Consider the following 23,837-nt stretch of genomic DNA (forward strand, 5'->3'; position numbering starts at 1 on the left):
GTTTTCCTGCCAAAAAGATCAAGGCGCTTCCAATCCCAGTTGTAGGGGGTGGCCCTTTGAGTTAATCGTGTCCACTATGATTGAATTGCGAGGTGGGTGTGAGAAGAGGAACTCAATATCTTTCACCAGCACATAATATTTTTTGTTGGCCCACTTACATGTTGGAGGGACTGATGCAGGAGTCTGCCATGATTTTGGCAGAGTCCAAGAGAGCCTCATTAATAGGGAGGGCTATTCTGAACGAGGCAGAAGAATGTAAAATGTCCACTAGTTTGTGGTGTGACTTGGTCACCTCCAATAGTGGAATCTGTAGTGCCTTTGCCACCTGCTATGCCAGTTCCTGAAATAGTTTAGAGTCATCTGCCATCAATGGCGAAGGGAGCATCACCAACTCGTCTAGTGATGACGATGAGAAATTAGCCTGAGGGGTAACTTCCTCCTCAACTTCAGCCTCTTGTTCCTCCTTCATCTGTTCAGAGGGTTCAGATGCCCTCACAGCAGCAGCTGAAGGAGGATGTCTCCTTGGTTGCTGGTAGGCCACACTAGAGTTATGGAAAACATGTTGTTTTTGAGCCTGCCAGGAATCCCAGTAGGGCCATTGTGAGGGTTGGAAGGGGACCAGTGGTTGGTACCCTGGCTCCCCAAACCAGGGAGGCTGTGGATAAGGTGGATCAGGTGGTTATGGTCCATAGTGGAATTGGGCACCACATGGAGGGTGAGAAGAGCAGTGGGAGACCACGTCCTCTTGCTCATTTGCTGACTCGGAGGATGAAAAGGGTGGTGCATGACAAGAGGTCACCGGCAAGTCAAGAGCTCTGGGTAAACTTGGTACCATGGCCCCAGTTCTGAGCAGATGTGAATCCGTGTGTCAGACACTGAAAGGTCCATCACATACCAGAAGTCTGGCGGCACCGAAGGTGTCTGTACCAGTGTTGTCGGTGCTGAGATGTCTATACGAAAGCGTCGGTGATGTGGGCTTGGTAGTATGGTCTGTCGGTGCCCGGCGTACCATAAGCAGTATTGATGTTGATGTCAGTACCGGTGGTGCCTTCCCTGAGGCAGATTTTCTATGTTTCTCACACCCAGACGGTATCAGTGGTTCCTTGCCTGTGCCTATTGGGTCCTTCGGCAACCCAACATGCTCAGTCAGGACAGTACTGTGAAAGCCCTCAGTACCGGATTTAGAAAGTTTCAGTGCCATCAATACCGATGATACTGATTGTTTTTGGCTCAATCGAGGCTTACTATGGGCACTCACGGCCCTTTTCCCAGAGGCCTTACATGTGTGGCTTGTAGACATCACCTTGGGCTCATCTCCCTTAAATGTAGAGGGTTGTGGTGAGTTTTCCTGCCATCCGGGGTCTTGGTGCAGCTCGGATGGCTAAAGGGCTGCCTCCATGAGTTGGAGTTTGAGCCTCAGTTCTCTGTCCTTTCTGGATCTGGGCTTCAGTTTTTGGCATGAACCACACTTCTGTGGGATGTTTCTCTCCCAGGCTGTGGATGCATTGAGACCGTCCATCAGTCACTGGGATAGATTCCTTGCAACTCAGACACTTCTTGAAGCCCGGGGAGCCAAATATACCCTGTCCCAGAGGGTCCCCAGATAGGGGATTGAAGAAAGAACAAAGTCCTTTTTTTTGCTTTTTAAGACAATGGCCAAATAAAAGATAAACAAAGTAAGAAAGAAAAAGAAGCTTCGAAAGGTAGCTAAAGATTAACAATTCTAAAGAGGTTAATAATGCACTAACAGACAGCTAAAGCTCCGTCTCTAGCCAGGGGCAGTTGAGAAGGAACTGAGGAGGAACTGGCAGAGCATGAGGGGCAGCGCATGCACGGGCTGAATGGACATTGCTACCAAAGTTTTCTGATCAGCAGTGGTGGGACGCAGACACACCTACAGTAGAGCACCCACAGAGACACTACTCAAAGAAGAAACATGAAAGTTTTAAGGTCTGAAATTATGAGCTTCCATAGCTAGAACTACATGAGTTATACCACTGAGAAGATGACCAGTGATATACAACATTCATCCATAAACACAGCAGGGCATGATATTGGACCTTAAATTCATAACATCCTGATTTAGCTAAAATAGCTTTTCTATAATTTTCAAGAATTAAAAAATATAATAGTATTAACTCTTCTCCACCCTGGGATCTGTACATGATAATTAAGGCAACCAGGCAGAGGGATATGGAAGAGCATCAATAAACATTTTAAAACTGCGTGTTTTCTAAAAATATCTTTTAAAAGATGGTAAATATAATCACCATAATGCATAGTGGCATAAAGAATTTATTGGCAATAAGGGGCCATGATTCCTCCACAGGAATTTTTGGTCACTAGATCTGCCTTGTCACAGATACAGAAGTCCCTCCTCCAGCCCAACCACCATCACTTTTGCACAGGTCCACTTGGGGCCAGCACTGACCCTCCTCCAGAGGGTGCCGAGTCCTCCCTGTGTATCCTCTCTGTCCACTGCCTTCCCCAATAGATCTACTCAGAGACCTATGTAATACAAAGGGCTTGAGATTGTTCCTCTGTTCCAGGGATGGGCAAACTTTTTGGCCTGAGGGCCACATCTGGGTATGGAAATTGTATGGCGGACCATGAATGCTCACGAAATTGGGCGTTGGGGTGTGATAAGGGGTGAGGGCTCCGGCTGGGGATGCAGGCTCTGGAGTGGGGCTGGAGATGAGGGGTTGGGGATGCAGGAGGATGCTCTGGGTGGGACTGAGGGGTTCGGAGGGTGGGAGGGGGTCAGGGCTGTGTCAGGGGTGCAGGCTCTGGGCGGCGCTTACCTCAAGCAGCTCCCAGAAGCAGCGGCATGTCCCCCCTCCAGCTCCTATGCGGAGACATGGCCAGGCAGCTCTGCGCGCTGCCCTGTCTGCAGGTGCCGCCCTTGCAGCTCCCATTGGCTGCTGTTCCCAGCCAATGGGAGCTGTGAGGGTGGCGCTTGAGGCAGGGGCAGCGTGCAGAGCCTCCTGGTTGCCCCTACATGTAGGAGCCAAAGGGGGGACATGCCGCTGCTTCCAGGAGCTGCACGGAGTGGGGCAGACCCCCGACTCCGCTCCCTGGTTGGTGCGCCACAGCATGGCAAGTCCCGGACCCCGCTCCCCTGTGGGAGCTCAAGGGCCAGATTAAAACGTCTGGAGGGCCGGATGCGGCCCCCGGACTGTAGTTTGCCCACCCCTGCTCTATTCTCTCCCACACACACACACAGACCAAGGTGGATTTCACTCTTTGGAATAGAGTGCCCATCCCTTTTTAAGAAGCACCTTACATTTATGTAAAAAACAAAAACAATTATGGGGGGTGCAAGTGGCTCAACACTTCCCATAATCTGACTGTTTTCAGTTGCTTATAACTTTGCCAAAGTTTGGCACGTTGGATGTCTGCCTCAGGCTGAGTGTTTTGAGAAAGTTTCAGCAAAAATAGTTCAGCCTTTCCCAAGAATGATTAGGGAAAAATACATTGTTTTGCCTGTTTTTTTTTTTTTTTTAAACTGTTTTGTTCAGAAGCTGTAGTGCCTACATGCTTTCAAATAAGGGCGTGAAAATGGGCTGGGTCCCCCTGGGATCAAAGATCTGCCTTTTGCTGTTTGTATGGAAAAAAATACACACATTTGGCCAAACTATGAGCCTTTGAAAAATTTGTTTGCATATGCTCAATAGAAACTTGTTAGAATTTGGCAGCTAAATGCTCAGAAGAGTCCATCTGCACTGAGCATTCTCTAGCCCAGCACTAAAAGGACTGAGCAGGACTTTCCCTGAAATTGCTGTTGTAGCATTGGGCACAGGAACTGAGAGCAGGATGATTGCCTTACCTGTGTTCTCAATCCTAACCAGACAACATGGAGGAGGAAGCTGCTGAGTCGACTACAGAGGGGACAAGAGCTGGACTTAGAAACCTAAATGGGGAGACTGGGACAGGGAACTGATGGGAAAGCTAGGATTGGGTAGTTAAGGAGACTGGGAGCCAGTGTGGGTGGAGGGGGGAGAGAGACTAGGAAGGGTGGGCAAGGAGACTGGGAGACATTGGGGGGAAAGGGGGCGTGGGGACTTGGAGCCTAAGATTGAACAAGGAGTTGGGGGAGACTGGGATTGAGAGTCTGGGGAAGCCTGGGGTTGGCTGGCAAAGAGACTGGAACTAGAATGAGGAGCCAGGGAAGAGACAGGGTGAGAAAAGCTCAGGCTGGAGGTGATGTGGCAGGAGTCAGGCTTGGAATGGAATAGGCAGAAGGATCTGTGACCACTAGACATACTCCCCTTCAAACCCAGAATGGTTGAGGAATAGAACCAAAGATTCCCAAATCTCAATATTCCTCTGCTGTTAGCAAATACCTGTGAACCGCCCTGTCAAAGTTTGTGTCTCATTCCCCCTCTAGTGACTGGTTCACATAGAGGATGACAATCTACTACTGCTATTGGTTAGCTCAAGCGGCAGAGGTCTGTGCTGTGGATCAAAAGGTTCTAATCCTGCAGATGACCCCTCTGGATGTCGCTATGATTGCACTACATATGATGAAATATCTGGTTTTTGCATTGCTTTTTTATAAACCTAGGGAACCCATCCCTAGAGCACAGTCCATCGTATGAACCGAATGAGACTTCAGTCCTGTGGAAACAATTGTATCATCATGTATATGCACAAGGACGCTGAATTAAGGTTTTACAGGCATATAGTTTGTGTGTTTGTGTTTAAAGATATAGCATGTAAGATCAGGACTATAAAATACACATTGGTGTGTGGCAAGCTAATGGTTTTATAGGCCTGAATTTGGAGTGACTTCATTACTTGTCACCCAATCAAATTACCTGAAATCCAAAATATACATGTATTTAACATCTTACCTGCTTCACTTTCCAAATGGATAGAAGTTTCCTCATCCAACAAAATTAACCTGATTCAAAAACCAAAGAGAATTGGTCAGATTGAGCACTAAGATGCAAGATGTGTTGAAATGTTAGTGGCTCAACGCCAAAGAGAGAATTAAGGCCTACTTTTCCTCTCGCTAATGTTGGTTTTACATTTAGGTAACTCTAAGAATTTCAATGAGGTAGTTCTGGCTTTACACTGGTATGCGTGAGAGGAAAATCTGGCCCCTTGTCTCAAAATTTACAGGGCTAAAGCCAGATCTTGAAAAGGCTGAACTCCCTTAATTCCCAATAAGTGATCAGCACTTCTATAAACTACACCATTTATTAAATGCCTAACTATTGATTTAGAAGTCTAACATTAGGCAGTCATTTTCAGACTATCCTGGCCTGTGTTCATTTTGTATTTTTACTTTTTAAATTAACTTCTCTGTGCTTGGTGAACTTAAGGTAATGGAAACTGATCAAGACAATGAAGTGAGAAAATGGTCTTGACAGATATATAGAGAGTAACGCATATGAGCTAATATCTATTTACTATATCTGTTTTGTTTTTATTAAGATTGCAATAGGTTCTAAAACATGTTACAGATTGACACATTTCTTATAAACAATTGTGTAACTTTGCAAACTTTGGCAAAGTTCTGTAACATTTTTTGTTTAACATATATAAATTAATAAACAAGTTATCATCAAAGAAGGTCTAATCTGGCTAAGAACACTGACTACAAACAATTATTTTAACCTGATGAGATGTTTTTGGTGGAGGGGAAAAAAAACAGAAATAAAAAAATCAAGAAAATGCCAAAGTGGAAAAAGAATGAAAAGGGTTTTAAAATACATGTTAGAGAAGAAAGTAAGTTTATATATTATTATTTATGAATACTAGGAAGCAGAGACCCTCTTCCTAATGCTCACACCAAACATGTTCAACGTGTGTTTTTAATCCTCTACAATCTCTCATCATTTTTCTTCTTGCTTACTTATCAAGGTTTGTACTGATGGTGTCTTTCTCTATCTTCTCTTTATGTTCTTCAGTGGGATTGTTTAGGGAAGGCTCCTGTGGTTGCTGAGAAGTGGAGAAAATATATTTTGAGAGGAAACTGATGATATCTACAAATTCACCTCTCTAGTCTAATGATTTTAACACAGTAATCTATGTAGCAGTAACTTCTCTCTCAATTACCTGGTTGTAACAACCATTTTTTGTAATTAAGAAATTCTGGTTACACTTTGATACTGTGACTGTAGTTACACTGTAATATCACAGATGCACTAAAATTTTGGTCATACTTTATATAAAGATTCCATTTATAAATGATTTTATATAAAGATTAATAGATATTTTAGGCATGTTCCAGACATGAGTAGTATGTGTTATAGATTATTATGAGCACATCATTAGATGGAGTTATAGGTCATGGATAGTAATAAGCGATCTGTTGGGCTCTATAATATTCTAACAATTAACCATTTATTAAAATATCACTTATTTATTAGCTCCTTATATATTCCATTTTTATAAATAGAACCTTAATATAAAGTGTGACTACAGGGTTTTTTGCTTTTCTTTTGTTTTTTAAATAAAAATCAGATAAATGAACAACTTATTTATCCATTTGATAAACTTGCAAAATGAGCATGGGGAATGGACTGGTTTGTGCCAGACTTGTCAGTAGTTTAATTCTAGACAAATAAATTACAATGGTTATCTGAATTTGAAATTTACTTCTCCAAAAAAATAGTTTTCATTTCAAGAACCTTGTATCTTACAGAAATAACATGAAAACTTCACCTCAAGTGCAACAGAGTGATATGGGTGGACACCTATGAACTCCTCATGGATCTTGGACATCAGTCCTGCTGTCTTCTTGCAGAAGTGCAAAAGGGTTATCTGAGAAGGACAAAGTCAAAGGAGATATTACACAGACTTACCTCTGACAGCTATTTATATCATTATTTCCGTCTCCTTCGACATAAGCAAATTCTAAACAAATTGGGAGTTCTTCCCAGTCCTGAATCTCCCATTTCAGTAAGAATGATATGTAAGGGATGTTTCAAGATGGAAACGTGTAACTCTATCCTCCCAGCCATCTGTTCATAGGACTTTGTATGTTCCACAGAGAGAAGAATTGCTTCTGAATCTACAGTCTTTTCTTCCAGATATTGCTGTGGAGAGGACAGGACAGAGAGAAAATAGAAAAGTTCACTAGTGTGAAGGAGCACAGACTCTTCTGTTGAGAGAAAGATTGGAAAGGAGGATTTCTCTCTGTCCACGATATCTTTTGGAACAATTCTGCAAAACCCCTTCTGCCATTTTTTTATTTCAAGAAGGATGAAAAAATGTATAAATATGGACACTCTCCTCTTAACAAGAAGCCCAAAAATGTGCAAGATTCTCCATTTTGAGGGTTCCTACCAGAAGCACGCTTACTTGTGAAACACTCAAGTGCCAGCACATTTGCAGTGAGCAGTAAACTAGAGCTGGACTGGAGTGACTTGAGACTCACTGATTTTTCAGCCTGCGGAGTTAGGGGGAGAGTAGCAGTGAAAAGGATTGATATTGGATGGGGGAAGATTTATCCAAACCAGGAAAAAATTGTTTGGGTTCAGTTTATTTCAGGGATCAGGTTCGTTCTTATAGCTTGAACTGGTTTTCTTGTCCAGGGGCCATTGTAATCCATCCAGAAGGCTTTAAGAGCTGCTCCCATGACAACTAACGAGCAAAGCCTTTTGGGTTCACTTCAGGGAGGAAGGCAGGATGGAGAATTAGGCTTGGGAGTTCTGAGAATATCAGAAGCACTGCAGGTGGCAGAAAATAAACACAGCTGAGCAACAGAATCCAGGCACGTACTTCTGCTCAGTTAGGCTTTGCATGGAAGCACAAGCTCTTCGGTTAGAGGCTCTGTTTTGATAGCTGAATCTGTGGAGACTGTGTTACAGTAACTTTAGGGACAAAGTGAGAAAATGGCTATACAACATCAATGGCAACATTTGCCTTCAAAAAAAGTCCTGTTAATTAGAACTAAGACTCCCATTTTTCTATAGCATATACACCTCTACCCTGATATAACGCGACCCGATATAACACGCATTCGGATATAACACAGTAAAGCAGCGCTCCGGGGGGGCGGGGCTGCGTGCTCCGGCGGATCAAAGCAAGTTCAATATAACGCTGTTTCACCTATAATGCGGTAAGATTTTTTGGCTCCCGAGGACAGCGTTATATCGGGGTAGAGGTGTATATGTTTCCACCTAAATGCCTTTCTTCAATACATATTTCTAGTTTCCATTCCCTTCTCTCCTATTTTCAGCTCATTCTGGAGTTTTCTCCAGATGTTGCTAAAATTCAAAAAGCACTGAAATGAGGAAAATGGACACTTGTAAGTTGGATGGATCACAAACTTATTGAGCCTGATCCACCACAGCATTGCTTCAGCTTCATGGCAATTTAACTTCATGCATTTACTCTCTAAACCTGGGATACAACACAGGCTCTTATAAAATAGAAATTCTTCCAAGAAATCCCAAAGGAAGGTGCTAAAGCATTGTCTGTACGAGTTTGCTATGTATTTCAAAATGTCATCGCAATATTGATAAATTAATCAGTGTGTGTATTCAAATGCTTCCTTCACAATGGAGGTATCGACCATCAACTATGTCCTGTAAATATCAGAAGAGAGGATGCTATCACCAATGCATTGCTGCTTATAAGATCTTGTTCACTTCTTGCTCTGGTTTAACAACTTCATTTTCCCACATTATATCAAAAAGTTAGATTTCCTTCAAATATCCAGTATAAGGCATTCTGCAAAGCTAACATGGATACCTGATAGATAGCAAGGGAATGCGACAACATATTGCAGCGACTAGCTCCAAGTAGATCCACCTTCTGACAGACATCCATTTTCAACTTGTCAAACTGGGCTTTGGTATTTTTCACTTGCGTCTGCACCTAGGACCATGAAAGTTGAAATATATAATAGCAAAAGGAGATGGTAGCTATGTGTGTGTTTTGCAGAAAAGAACCCCTGAAAATGTTTCACAGTCCTAGTATGTACAGCAGTCTCATCCTGGAGAATCTATAAACTCAAGATTGCATGGGAATCTGTAGGAGTAATTTGTAGGCCCCATTGTTATAGGTATTGCACATGCACACATAATGTAGAGATTGTCCCTGCCCTAAAGAATTTATAATAAAATGTCAAAAACCCTAGAAATTAGCTGCTAATTATCGTCTCTTCACTGCCAAAATGAAAAAATATCCTGTTTATATGCAAGAAAGTAATGTTAAAGTTGACATAGCATTCAGATAAACACTCAGGAAATTCAGAAATCCACAGCACCTTTAATTGCCCACTTGCAGGAATACACTGCAATCTGGTCTTGTGACTGCATACAGGGGCACTATCTGATAGTAAGTAAGGAGTCTGACTTCCCTTCACCCCACTCTTTGGACAGGGAAAGTGTTAAAAGAATAGTTGCAGGGAGGCTAGAATGAGGAAGGCAAGGTGCTACACCTGAGTTGGGAAATCTTTATGATGTATATTTTTTGCTTATGGTAACACGCTCTGATTTTTGCTGATAAGCACCTTCTCCTGCTTCAATAATCAATAAATTTTAATTTTTTTCCCCTGACTTCCCTCAGCAGCTTACATGTTAGTGTCAGGGATTTTAAAGCAAGAGGGAGAATATGTGTACACTAACAACATGGAGCAGAAGAACCTGATGAAGTGGTAAAAGGAACAGCAACAGAAAGAAGAGAAGCAACATCAGCTCCAGTAACTTATGCAGTGGCAGCAGCAACACCACCACCAACAGGAATTGAGATGATGAGGCAAGCTGCTTTGCTTGTCAAGAGAGGTGATCTGTCTTCTGTTACCCTTAAGGAGGAGGGTTCTTAACCAAAATTGAACCTCTGTATTATAATGAAGATCATACAGTATTCTGTTTTTCAATTATACTGTATTTTATAACTAGTAAGTCACATTGCCTTGTATTGTGTGACCACATGATTTACTGTAATCAAATACTAAGACATGTTTCTACTAAGAAAACTTAAAACATCCTACTGGTGCATCCTAGTATAAAAGACAAGGCTGTGGTGGCCAGACACACCCAGCTGTGAGCTCTGTGCCTGGAGTCCAGGCAGCTCCCAGGAGCCTCGGTGCAGCTGCTAGGCTCCCCACAGCTGAAATGGTACTGTACATGGTTTGTCCTTGTCGACACTTGCAACTAAACCACGTTCAATTGCACCCATTGCTAGCAAGAAGAAGGAAATAAATACTTTTCTGAATTTCTCCATTTGCTTGCAGGTGTCAGGATCCAGTTCTTGGGACACATCCTTCATCCACAGCAAGGCCCCTCTGTATTCTATGCGGGCCTGCTCCATACGATCAATTGTTAACAAGGTATCAGACACAGCCCTGTGACTGAATGTTGCCAGTTCCTGCCCAAGGCGAGACAAGGGGGTACAAAGGGCTACCCTGGAGGTAAAAGAAAGGAACAAGTAGAATGGGTTATATGCCAAATGCAAATACATATTTGGTTGTGGGGGAGAGCTGGGAGGAAACAAACAGTAAATTCCAGTAGGAGACAAGCTACAATTTTTGTGTATGTGTGACTATATGTTGTGGTGAATGCTTTCTTGCATGTAGAAAACGGCTCAAAGGGCCTGACTCTGAAAGGTACTGACCACCTCCTGCTAGATGCCCTCTGAAGTGAATGGAGCTTGCCATTTTGCAGGATAAGACCTAGGGTACATGACTACACTGCAGCCACAAGTGTAATTTGCAGCTTATGTAGAGGTACGCATGCTAGCCATACTCTAGCTCAGGGCTAGTCAACAGCTGGACCATGGGCCAAATCCGGACCACCAGATGTTTTTGAACAGACCACGAAATCTTTTTATTTACTTATTATCATTATTGTTGTTGTTATCTTTGTATTATTCTCTCTAGAGTTTGGACCTTGACTATCAGGGCCGGCTCCAGGCACCAGCTTACCAAGCAGGTGCTTGGGGCGGCCACTTCAGAGAGGGGCGGCACATCCAGCTGTTCGGCGGCAATTCGGGGGACGGTCCCTCACTCCTGCTCCGAGCGAAGGACCTTCCGCCGAATTGCCGCCGCAGATCCCGATCACGGCTTTTTTTTGTTTGTTTGTTTTTGTTTGGCTGCTTGGGGCAGCCAAAACCCTGGAGCCGGCCCTGCACACAGAGAGACAGACACAGACTCACACGGCGCCAGGGCCAGCGCTAGGAAGACGCATTTAATCATTTGGAAGGTATCAAAAATCGCCAGTTCAGCCACTGACCCAACGGAGCTCGGACAGCTCGGGAGAGTTGGCTGAAGTACGAGCCCCGGGCTGCAAACCTCCGCCGACACCTGTAACCAATTCTAGCTCGCACGAGGCAGTCACAGAGATTTGTCCGGGTGTTAGCCCTATAAATAGTCTGGGAGCCTCTAGCGGTTTTCCTTGTCTTCTGCTGCAGAAGCCGCCAGACCCTGCCAGAGAAGCAGTGTAGGTAAGTAGCCAGATGCTGTACGTCTTCATCCAGCTGTTCAGAACTCAGCTCTCACCGTGTGGTTTCCCCGTGTTGTATAAGGAGCAACAGACACAACACTGTGTGAGTCCTGACCTATCCTCCATGAATTTATCTAGTTCTTTTTTGAACCCTGTTAGATTCTTTGCCTTCACCACATCCTCTGGCAAGGAGTTCCACAGGTGGAATGTGCCTTGTGTGGGGAAAAAAAAGTTCCTTTTGTTTGTTTGAAACCTGCTGCCTATTAATTTCATTAGGTGACCCCTAGTTCTTGTGTTATGAGAAGGAGTAAATAACACTTCCCTATTTCCTTTTTCCTTGCTTGTGTGGTTGCTTTTCCTCTCACTCACACTGTCTCTGTCTGTCTGTGTCTCTTTCTCTTTACCCGGCACGCCCTCCTTGTGATCTTGGTTGGGATTTCCAAAGCTGCCTAAGGGAGTTAGGCACTCAAATCCCAATAAAAAGCCAAAGGGAGTCAGACTCCTAGCTCCTTTCACCTCCTTTGAAATCCCCAGTCCCCTCCTTCTCTCTTCCCCACCAATTCTTCATCTACCACCTCTTCCTCGCACCCTGTTACTGACCTAGACACTGGAGAGATTGAAAATGTGGCGTTCCCTTGATTCTTTAAAGCAAAAGATCTTCCGTGGCTTTAAGAGGGGTTTTCTCACGGTAAAAACTCATTTGAACTCGGCTATGCTTGTTGCATGTTTTGTATCCGGAGCTTTTAAAATAAAATGTGTACCCCTAAAAAGAGTTGCAAGTGAATTTAAATAAAGATTCAAGATCACATGTTGATTGTGTTGTGTTGTTATTGGTTAGTGTTTGTTGCGAAGTTTTTGTTACCAGATTTATGTGTGTTGGGAATTGATTTGTGTGTTGTCCATTGGGATTTTTGTTTGCAGTTATTTCTTATGGTTTATTGGTTATCTGCTTCCGTGATTACTTTGGAACCATTGAATCGTTGTTGAGAGGTGAAGAATAACCGCTCCTCCAGCTCCGCCTCTGTCCCCGCAGAGCTGTGAATGCTCTGGGCGGCTGCGTTAGCCCCGGGCTCGGGTTAGTGCTTTGCAGCCGCGTGGCTTTCAGAGCGCCGGAGCGCCCAGGGGACGGAGCTGGGATGAGGCGCAGAGTAGATCTTCCCCTTTGGACACCCCGAGCTATGCACTGGGAAGGGAGAAGGGAAGGTGCTGTGTCTCTGTGCGTCTGTCTGTCTTTCCTCCTCTCGCTGTGTGTCACACGTCTGCAGAACAGCAGGCAGACCCGAGCCAGGTCCGGGTGTGGCACATCCGCTCTGGGCAGGGCCGGCTCCAGGCACCAGGCAACCAAGCACATGCTTGGGGCGGCACCTGGTAAGGGGCGGCCAATCTTGGGGTGGCGGGGGGCGGCGCGGCGCGGCATTCCACGGGGGGGGGGGCGCTCCGGCGGCGCGGCGCTCGGGGGGGGGCGCTCCGGCGGCGCGGCGCTCGGGGGGGGGCGCTCCGGCGGCGCGGCGCTCGGGGGGGGGGGCGCTCCGGCGGCGCGGCGCTCGGGGGGGGGCGCTCCGGCGGCGCGGCGCTCGGGGGGGGGGCGCTCCGGCGGCGCGGCGCTCGGCGGGGGGTTGGGTTCCGGCGGCGCGGCGCTCGGGGGGGGGGGGGGGTTGGGTTCCGGCGGCGCGGCGCTCGGGGGGGGGGGGTTGGGTTCCGGCGGCGCGGCGCTCGGGGGGGGGGGTTCTGGCGGCGCGGCGCTCGGCGGGGGGGACCGCACGGGGCGCGGCGCTGGGGGAGGGTTCCGACGGCGCGGCGCTCGGCGGGGGGGGGGCTCGGGGGCAGCGCTTTTTTTTGCTGCTTGGGGCAGCAAAAAAGTTAGAGCCGGCCCCGTTGACTATACCTGAACCAAGAAATTTGGACATTGACAAAAAATAATTGATTACCCCTGCTCTAGCTGTACATACCCATCTGAACCTCCCGAATACATACCCACTTGTGCAGCCTGAGCTGAAGCCCATGCTGCTGCATCCTCAGTTCTATATTTAGTGAGCTAGATAGAAAAAAGCTAGCAAGAGTACATCTACACAAGCTGCCATTCACATGTGTGGCTGCAGTGTAGTCATACCCCAAAGTGGTCAAACGCTACAAATGCCAACATTCATAAAAGAGAATGGTCATACATAACTTAAAAGAAATGTAGCAAGCTGCCAGGACCAGAAAGGATGCATTCATGTAGTATTCATTTGGAATTCCCAGGTTTCAGAACACAAATGGAATTAAAATATCATACAATAGTAATGAGTAATGTTGTGCTCTTGGCATCACATACTAGACAAGCAGGTGAAGGTTCTGGTCCTTATAGCATGGGTGTATGTTTCTGCACACTAGCAGCAGTACTGTTAAAAATGTCTTCAACCTCCAGCTGGCTGAAAGTGGGCATTTATAACTTGACTGCATAACGGCTACGGTTTAACACTGCCTAAGCAACTCTGTTCTAAAGGCCCTTTTTCAGCTGTTTATAACTTGCCAAACTCTCAGCTGTCAGGCTGAAACTTGCCAGATTTGGTTTCTGCTTATGAGTGGACTTTTTTGGAAAGTTTGAACAACATAGTTGAACCATGTTTTTGAGAAAAGAGTATGGGAGAAAAAATACACCTTTGGCATAAAATATGTGTGACAAACCCACCTATTATCAAGGCTGCCCAATGCTTTCCATTATAAGACCACATTTTCAGTTGCTTATAAATTTGTAACACTGTAACCATTCAAATTTCCCATGCCAGGTGTATGCCTTAAGCTGAATTTTTTTGGAAAGTTTCAGCCAAAATGGTTCAGCCATTTCTGAGTATGAAGCAAGGGAAAAATAAGTTGTTTTGCCCATGTTATAAGAATTCTGGTGAGCATAAGAATGGCCATGCTGAGTCAGTCCAATGGTCCATCTAGTCCAGTATCCTGTCTTTCAACAGCGGCCGGTGCCAGATGCTTCAGAAGGAATGAACAGAACAGGGCAATTTATCGAGTGATCCATCCCTCATCATCCAGTCCCACTTTCTAGCAATCAGAATTTTAGGAACACCCAGCGCATAGGGTTGTGTCCCTGACCGTTTTGGCTAATAGCCATTGATGGATCTATCCTCCATGAACTTACTCTACGGGTTGACTATGCGTTGTGTGAAGAAGTACTGCCTTATGTTTCTTTTAAACCTGCTGCCTATTAATTTCACTGGGTGACCCCTGGTTTGATATGTTATGTGAAGGGGTAAACAACACTTCCTTATTCACTTTCTCCATACCATTCATGATTTTATAGACCTCTTATCATATCCCACCTTAGTCGTATCTCTTCTAAACTGAACAGTCCCAGTCTTTTTAATCTCTCCTCATATAGAAACTGTTTCATACCCCTCATCATTTTTGTGGCCCTTCTCTGTGCCTTTTCCCAATTCTAATATATATATATTTTGAGATGGGGCAACCAGAACTGCACACAGTATTCAAGGTGTAGGGTACCATGGATTTATATAGTGGCTTTATGATATTTTCTGTCCTATTATTATATCCCATTCCTAATGTTTTCTAGCATTTTGTTACCGTTTTTGATTGCCACTGCACATTGAGCATATGTTTTCAGAGAACTATCTACAGTGACTTCAAGAGCTGTTTCTTGAGTGTTAACACCTAATTTAGATCCTGTCATTTTGTATGTATAGTTGGGATTATGTTTTCCAATATGCATTACTTTGCATTTATCAATATTGAATTTCATCTACCAATTTTTTTGCCCAGTCACCCCATTTGATGAGATACCTTTGTAATTCTTCGCAGTCTCCTTTGAATTTAACTATCTTGAGTAATTTAGTATTGTCTGCAAACTGCAAATTGTTTACCCCTTTTTCCAGATCATTTATGAATATGTTGACCAGTTCTGGTTCCACTACAGATCCTTGAGGGACTCCAGTATTTACCTCTCTCCACAGTGAAAACTGACCATTTTATTCCAACCCATTGTTTCCTGTCTTTTAACCAATTACTGATCCATGAGCAAACCTTCCTTCTTATCCCATGACGGCCTACTTTGCTTAAGAGCCTTTGGTGAGGGAACATGTCAAATGCTTTCTGAAAGATTAAGTACACTTTATCCACTGGATCACCCTTGTCCACGTGTTTGCTGACACCCTCAAAGAATTCTAATTGATTGGTGAGGCATGGTTTTCCTTTACACAAGCCATGTTCACTCTTCCCCAACAAATCATGTTCATCTATGTGTCAGTAAAGAACTGAATTATCAATTGTTTCAACCAATTTGCCTGGTACTGAAGTCAGACTTACTGGCTTGTAATTGCCAGGATCGCTTTGGGAGCCTTTTTTAAAAATTGGCATCATATTAGCTATCTGCCAGTCATCTGGTAGAGAGACTAATTTAAGTGACAGGTTACATACCACAATTAGTAGTTCTGCAATTTCACTTTTGAGTTCCTTCAGAACTCTTGGGTGAATACCATCTGGTCCTGGTGACTTATTACTGTTTAATTTAGCAAAACCTCCTCTACTGACACTTCAGTCTGGGACAGTTCCTCAGATTTGTCACCTAAAAAGAATGGCACAGGTGTGGGAATCTCCCTCAAATCCTCTGCCATGAACACTGATGCAAAGAATTCATTTAGCTTCTCTGCACTGGCGTTGTCTTCCTTGAGTACTCCTTTAGCACCTCAATTGTATAGTGGCCCCACAGATAGTTTCGCAAGCTTTGGGACTGGGATGAGAAGCCTGAGGAGAAGAGATTGTAATTGGCTAGTTGAGGAGAATGGGACTGGGACAAGGAGTCAGGAGTGCGGATGATACAGGCCTGGGACAGAGACAGGGCAGAAGGGGTCAAGCTCAGGGTAATTGGGCAGAAGAGTCTGTGCCCACTAGAGCATACTTTCTTGCAAAGCCTGGAATGGAACCCACGATTTGTGAATCTCACCATTCCTGTACTGTCAGTACATATTTGTGAAACTCACTGTCAAAGTGCCCTATCCCTCTCTAGTCCAGGTCCATATAGAGGATGACAACCTATTTTCACTATCAGTTACTCTGTTAGCTCAACTGGCAGAGGTCTTTGTGGAGAATTTAAATTTTCCAACACTGCAAAAGACCCATGTGGATGCCAATACAATGCTATATGATGGAATTTCTATTTTTTCGGTTCACTTTTTAAAAAACTTAAGAAATTAAACAAAAGCTACTTTGGACCCCCTTGTGCATATGCATATGCATTATGATACAGTCTTTAATTACATAATCACATACTATTTTTTCCCACAGGAGTCCTGCTTGATTCACTGCATAGGATGGACTTGCTCTGGGGATGAATCAGGGTTGTGTAGTGAAGAAGGCTGTTGTCTGTACAACCCCTGCTTCATTTGTTCCAGGAGTTGGAAAATGTGTAGTGAATGAGGCAGGGGATTTCAGGAAGAAATGAATGGTTTCATGATTAAGGCAGTTGAATGCTGCCTGGCAGAACTGGATTCTATCTCTGCCTCCGCCAGTGTTTGTATGTGATGTTAGGCAAGTAAGTTAAACCAATTTTTTCATAGGTGGTCACCAATTGTGTGTTGCTGGGTATGAAATGCACAAGTGCTAAGCATCCACAGCTGCAACTGAAGTCAATATCAAATGTGCTTTGATCATAGGAAGTGCTATATAATGCTATGTAATCTGAAAAATCAGGTCTCAGCTGTCACAAATCAGCCACCTAAAATTAGTGGATACTTTTGACCTTAATCTCTCTCTGCCTCAGTTCCTCATCTGTAAAATGAGTACAGTATCCATTCATCTCACAGGGGTCTTGTGAAAACAAATTAATTGGTATTTGTGAAGCACTCAGATACTATAATAATGAGTGCCATAGAAAAGCCCATGAAGAAATTAATAATTCTGACTTCAGAGCAGGGTTTGAATAGAGTGAAGTGAGTAAGGCCTGGGGCTACACATTGAACAATGAGGATAAAACAAAATGTTTAATAGCTGCTCATTGAGTGAGCACCATTCATTCTCTGCACTGGATGAAGCAGGAGTCCTGTGGAAAAAAGAGATGTTATGTACTTAAATACTGTATCATAATGCCTACATGCAAGGGGACCAAATTAAGGTTGTAAAGGCAACCTTAATTGTGGCATTTCTTAACTTTTGAGTGGTTGATTTTGCAACCTTGATAATGTTTTTTTATGTAGTCTTTTTGTGTTTAATGTATACAAACACACACATTACAGTTCTCATCTCAGCAGGAGGCAACAGAAACAACATTTGGTATAGCGGTAATACCTAATTGGACTTATTGATGCTTTTTGGTGGTCCAATAAAAATACTTTGACAAGCTCTAGGGTTTTAAAAATCTATCATGAAGATACTGTAATTTTAAAAATTATAGTAGGAGATGGTTATCATTAATATCCCAACATTCTATTACCACTGCACATGTATGCACAAAAGAACAGAGTGAAATTTTAGATCAGCACATTAAAAATTTGTGGAAAAATTATCTCCTCCAGTGTTATCATTGAGGCAGGGTTAAGGAGGATCCTTGCCTTGTTCCATACAGTCTTTGAAGGGCTTCAGCCTTGCCTCATAGCACTGTCTGGCAAATAATTCTACATTTTGGAAATTAACTTTATCATTTAATTTTTTTAAAACCCTAGGAAATTCCAAGAAAAAAACTGCATTAAAAGAAATTGAAGACCATGATCCTGATTAATTTTCTGCATACAAAGTTAAATGTGAGTCCTCCTGTGCATAAAGTTAAGCACCTGCACAAGTGTTCGCGGTATCAGGACGTAAGATGTAAGGTGAAGAACTCAAAAAGTTAACTAACTTTGCCCCACATTCATATGACTTATGATAGTCTTACACAATCATATGCTATTATTTCTAAACCTGGTTGGAAATTTTCCAATAGAATATTTGTTTGTTGGAAAATGCCAATTTGTGAAAAGCAAAATGTTCTGCAGGTTTCAAAGGAAATTGGCCAGGGCCTTCCAGGTTCAACTAATCTTTCAAAGGAAATTAGCCAGGGCTTTCTGAGCTCCTGGCTCATCATCAGTCTGCCTAAGGGCTGCTGAGGCTCCAAGGGGTTCCAGGTGTCTGGCTCCTCAGCAGCCTGAAAACTTCAAGGCCAAGTTCCAAGGCTCCCAGATTCTTGACAGGTTTCCTGGGATGGGGGCAGTCATGGAGCAGTGGAGGCCAGGGTTTTCAGGCTACACTCCTTGACAGCCCAGAAGCATATTTCATTTCAGAAACAAAATATTCCAGAATTTGACTTCCACAAGAATTTGAGGTTTTGATTTGTCCCAATTTGAGCTGAATTTTTCCCCCACACCTCAAGTTGTTTTGTTTTTGAAGAGGTGAAATTCACTGTCTTGTTCATTCCCTGCTCTCCATGTGTCAGTATATAATGCCTGCATCTGTAACTTTCACTCTATGCATCTGAAGAAGTGAGGTTTTTACCCACGAAAGCTTATGCCCAAATAAATCTGTTAGTCTTTAAGGGGCCACCAGACTCCTTGTTGTATTTATTTCTACAGGTCCCCTGCTACATTTGATGTGTAAGCTGAATGGTGAATAGTGAATGAGGCAAGGTTAGACAGTCAATGAGAGGTGCTGAGAGCCAAATTGTTTGCAACTACCATTCACTTTACACTTGTGTAACTGAGGCATTTTCTAGACTAGAATTGAAGGTGTGATGTTAGCCTGTGTTAGCATATATAACACACTTTGAAAGTCTGCTATAGATAAGGCACGCTGCCTTTAACACATGCTAAACTGGTCAAGTTAAACCTGGGGGGATCCCAGGCTTCAATTCGACCAGCTAAGCATGTGTTAAAGGCAGCGTGCCTTGTCTGCACTAGACTGATGTGTTAGCATATGTTAGCTAATGTTTGCTAATCTATTTTAATTCCTAATCTAGATAAAGCCTGAGAGCACATCTGGGACCTCCGTGGACAGAGCAGACTTTATATAGTGAATGAAGCATGATTAAAAATACATATTTAATCCACTGTCCTTCATCCAACCTGTGCTCTGAATTAGTCATATTTATAGTGGAAATAACAGTATGTGATCATTAACTAACAAAAGAATGTATTATGATGCAAAGTGGCATAATTAAGGTTGTCTAGGTAACCTTAACTTTTGGTATGCTTTACAATTTTTTTTTTTAAACATAGGTTAAAATTTAGAACTTGCATATAACTCTTCAATGCACTTTAGAGGAGGGTAAGTATTATTATCTCCATTTTACACCTGGGGAAAACTGAAGTAATTTGTCCAAGATTACTCAGCAGGTCATTGACAGACCTGGGATTGGAGCACCCCATTTAAGATAAACTAACACACCCCAGACTAATTAAAATGTTCTGTGACACTTCTGTCTTTGCTTCAAACAGCAGTGAAACCCATTATGAATGGCCTTATTAAAGAACCTCTTTTCAATAACCAAAGTACCCTTTTCAAGGCAGAGATAGCAAAGAAATCAGTTTTAAAGAGAAATATTACTTCCTTCTATACATCAGATTGTTTTTCCTTTGTGAGCTTGAAGATATTGGGTAAAATGCAGTCATGGTGTAAATAAATGCAACACCCCCGTATAAGTCTCTGGCTAACTTCTATGATGTACATGATGTACATTAATCAGAAAACTGATGTAAATGATATGGTAGTCTAATTTGCAAGAGAAGTCCATCAGGCCTGATTCTGCCACCCTTAGTCATAATAGGTAATAATTCATACTCATAGGCCCATTAATTGCAATGGCACTGCTTACATAGTAAGGTACTACCTGACATAAATAAGGTTGGCAGAATACAGCTCTCAACAGAGATTAAAATGAGTAACTTACACACCAAAGGCACCAAACAAGGGAATACAGCAGGAAAACCAGCTAATAGAATGGTGTAACAGCATAGGGGAGATGCTGATCTGTTCCCTGCTGCAATTTTCCTGCTGCCCCTTCTCAGTGTTGCACTTGTTTAGTATATTGGTGCAAGCTATACTACTTTATCATTTGCACCCACTTATAATGTTTTTTGATCAATTTACTCATGACATTTAATTTACCCCACAGTGTAGACTGCAGAATTTGGCCCAGTATGTTTTGTGCAGCAGTATGGGGTTTTTTTTGTAAGTTCAGTTCAATTCTATATTTATATTTGCAATTCAAATTACACTGATCTTACTGTCTGTACTTCTTGATTATTTGTATTTTCTGTATATATTTCTTCTATTATAGTCTATTTGTTTTACATAAAATTGTATTTGCTTTCCATGGATCTAACCTCAGAATCTTAAAGCACCAAACAGATGCATTATTTCATGTACATAACTTTATATTAATAGCACCAAATGTAACTTGAAGGAAGACTACATAAAATAATTGAAAACCTTTGTTGAGCAGAAGAACAGAGGATCTTTCCAGTGGCTTCCATCATTTTGCCAGCTTTAGTAGCATCTTGCTCTCCTTGAACCTTTAAAAGGAGCCCCAGCTCATTTTCCTCCTCAGACATAACTATAAAAGGAAATAATTGCACAATATAAATAGATAAACTAACACTTCCAATGTATTTAATCATATTAAGAATAGTCCCCAGAGGGTGGGAAAACAAGCACATTATTGTTCAAAGTGATAAAAAGATCTTTAGGTTTTGACAGCATTTACAGTTGGATATGGTATGTATTGGTGGGAGAGGAGGGAAAGAAGGAATACGTTTTAAAGTAAAACATGCAAATGTCCAAAACAGACTTCTCAAGTACTTTTTTTCATGTGGGATAGTTGGGCATCTGAGACTCTCTTTGGTAGGAGACACTGATAAAGAATATAGAGGCATGCTACACAAAAGACTTTAGTCATTAGTATCTTGTTGTTTATGGTAATTTATTACTACATTTTAAAATACTTTTAATTGAACTCATAAAGGATGTACTTTAAGCAGTGATCCTTGTCTGCTTACTTTTACTATCCTTTGTTACTTGTACTATCTGTAGAACTTTATAGAGATAATACTGCGCCATAATTTAAGTTGGAAAAACTCCCAATTTTATTTAAAATCATTTATTTTCATAAACAGGGAGGAGCTTTTCTGAAAATTTAGGGAAACTAAAATTAAGTTTTATATAAACCACTGGTCATGTTTTCTAATAGTTGTAATGGCTTCCCTTAGTTTAATGAGAGCCTCAAGAATTAGGGCTACTAGAACTAGTTGAATTAGCCATATAACGGCGTTCTTCATTTTCTGCAATTAGTACAAATATAGGTAGCATTAATGTATTCTATCAAGAAATCCCAAATCTTGGCACTCAGGGTTTACACTAAAATAGTGACATTCTCCAGAAATTAAAAACCGTTTCAAATATGCCAGAAGGTTGTTTTAGGTTAATAAGTTACCTGGTTTTAACAATGGATTTAAATTTAAAACATTAAAAAAAAATTAGTGATTGTTATTACACCAAATTAAAATACATATGTTATTGCATACCATTGAGTCTCTGCTGGTATTTCTCAATAGTCTTTAGAAGATCTATACAACTTGCCTGAATGGAGTGAAAAACCTTGGGAAAAAAGAATTAGTACATTAGTCTATGGAAATAGTAATGTGAATATAAATAAGAAAATGTCTGCTTGGTATATAACGTTCTACGGCCTAAGATTGAGCAAGTTTACCAGTAAAAGAAATTTAAAGCTAGAGAGATTCTTTTAGAAATCACTTGTCTGTTTCAATTGAGATAATCATATATATGACTTCCATTGGTAAATATTCTTCTAGGCAGAATCTATCCAAAGTCTATGAACCAAATTCATCTCTAGCATAAGCAAATGCAATGAAGTCAAAGGATCTTGCACCTCCTTACACTGGGGCTGAATTTGACCTGCAAACAAACTTACTCAATATAATCAGGATAGAGACACACAAAAGAAATGAAGGTTACTTATACAGGGTACGTCTGCACTTCAAGCTGGAAGTGGAATTTCCAGCTCCAGGAGATATATCTTCACTAGCTCTGCTCAAGCTACCATGTAGTCACAGCAGCGGGAGGGGCTGGCCACCACACATATGTGCGTACCATCTCAGACAGAGAAGTACTTGGGCAGCAAAACATAGATTCCATGGCTATTTCCATGCTGTGGACTATATGGGGCCCTCCTACTTGTTGAAAACCAAGACATTTACAACTAATACCATTACAGCATCATCTGTATTTTCTTTCCAGTCACCATCCATTCGCCGGATGTTTAGTAATTCTTTTGATGGTGGAAAAAATCAGTAGCAGGGACATCTGCAGGATGAATGCAAGCATGAATGGATGTTTGTCAAAGGCAAGTGCCACTGCATGAAGTAGAAACCCAAATGCCATAACACGGTAAACAATTTTTGGTTATATATGTGGAAATATAGGAATACCGAAGTGATAAATTGTAGCTGCTATCCATGATAGGTGGTGAGGGCTTAGAGGGGAAGCTTGAACTGACGGCCAGTCACCCATGAGATGTCAGGGAGACAGGCCAAGATTTGTTTCTTTTTAGACATTTTAGATCTTTTCCTTGTGAGAAGAGAGGGTAGCAAATACTCAGGAAGCTAAATGTCAAGATGGTACTACTGCAGCAATGAGTAAAATGTTTCTGTAATGGTGGCATGCCCCTTTTAAAGGTAAAAGGCTTTGGGACAGTCAGCCCTGTTCTGTAAGCCCCACCCTGCTACATCTGTGTAGGGTTGGATTTAAGAGGAAGGAAGCCCTGCAGTGGGGAAAATCGAGGAGATAGATTGTCCTATGACCTAGCTGAAGACAGGAGCCAGTCAGGGACTACAGCCTGCCTGAAAACCTGGGTAAAGGGAGAGTATGCCAGCCTCTGGGTAGTGAGGTTGAAGCCTAGGAACTGGGGTTTGGACAGTTTATTGCAGCTGGGATTAGCCTGCAAAGGAGGAGGCTAATAGCCAAGCCTGGCTGGGCTGAAGATTTGGTTGTTTTGCTATGTTCTGTAGACTTTAAGTGACAGACTCTGAGGCCCCAAAAAGATTGGACTCTGTTACATGGCTTGACCAGACAGCTAGAATGAGTCAGAGAAAATACTGGGTAAATTGAGGCAGGGCTGCTGCAATACCACTTCCAGCCATTGGTGATGGTTTCCATTTCCCTCCTAAAGCCTCTATAATAGACCTAAAAGTAGGGTTACCATTCGTCCGGATTCCCCCGGACACGTCCGGCTTTTTGAGCTAAAAATAGCGTCCGGGGGGAATTTGTAAATGTCCGGACTTCCCGCCCCCCCCCCCCCCATGCAGAGCACGCGCGGCTAACAGGGCAGCTGGCCGGATGGTGCCACTTACATGGGGCTCCGACAGCCAGAGAGAGCCCCTCCTCCGCTTCCCCTGCAGCAGAGATCACTCCCTCCCTCCCTGCATTCTCCTCCTCCACTCCTCCTCCACT

At 42.8% G+C, this 23,837-nt stretch overlaps 1 protein-coding gene across 1 annotated transcript in view; it reads right to left on the reverse strand.

The window, feature by feature from the left end:
* ICA1L (islet cell autoantigen 1 like) overlaps positions 1-23,837 on the reverse strand; it is a 56,284-nt gene that overhangs the window by 10,407 nt on the left and 22,040 nt on the right. The window contains exons 4-10 of the mRNA XM_065413605.1: positions 21,893-21,965; positions 20,802-20,925; positions 10,165-10,363; positions 8,707-8,832; positions 6,673-6,771; positions 5,861-5,946; positions 4,854-4,903 (exon numbers count right to left, since the gene is read on the reverse strand). Of these exons, the coding sequence (XP_065269677.1) occupies positions 4,854-4,903; positions 5,861-5,946; positions 6,673-6,771; positions 8,707-8,832; positions 10,165-10,363; positions 20,802-20,925; positions 21,893-21,965 (757 nt within the window). The remainder of the gene's footprint in view (positions 1-4,853; positions 4,904-5,860; positions 5,947-6,672; positions 6,772-8,706; positions 8,833-10,164; positions 10,364-20,801; positions 20,926-21,892; positions 21,966-23,837) is intronic.

Source organism: Emys orbicularis, chromosome 11 (assembly GCF_028017835.1).
Source record: "Emys orbicularis isolate rEmyOrb1 chromosome 11, rEmyOrb1.hap1, whole genome shotgun sequence".
NCBI classification, from domain to species: domain Eukaryota; kingdom Metazoa; phylum Chordata; order Testudines; family Emydidae; genus Emys; species Emys orbicularis.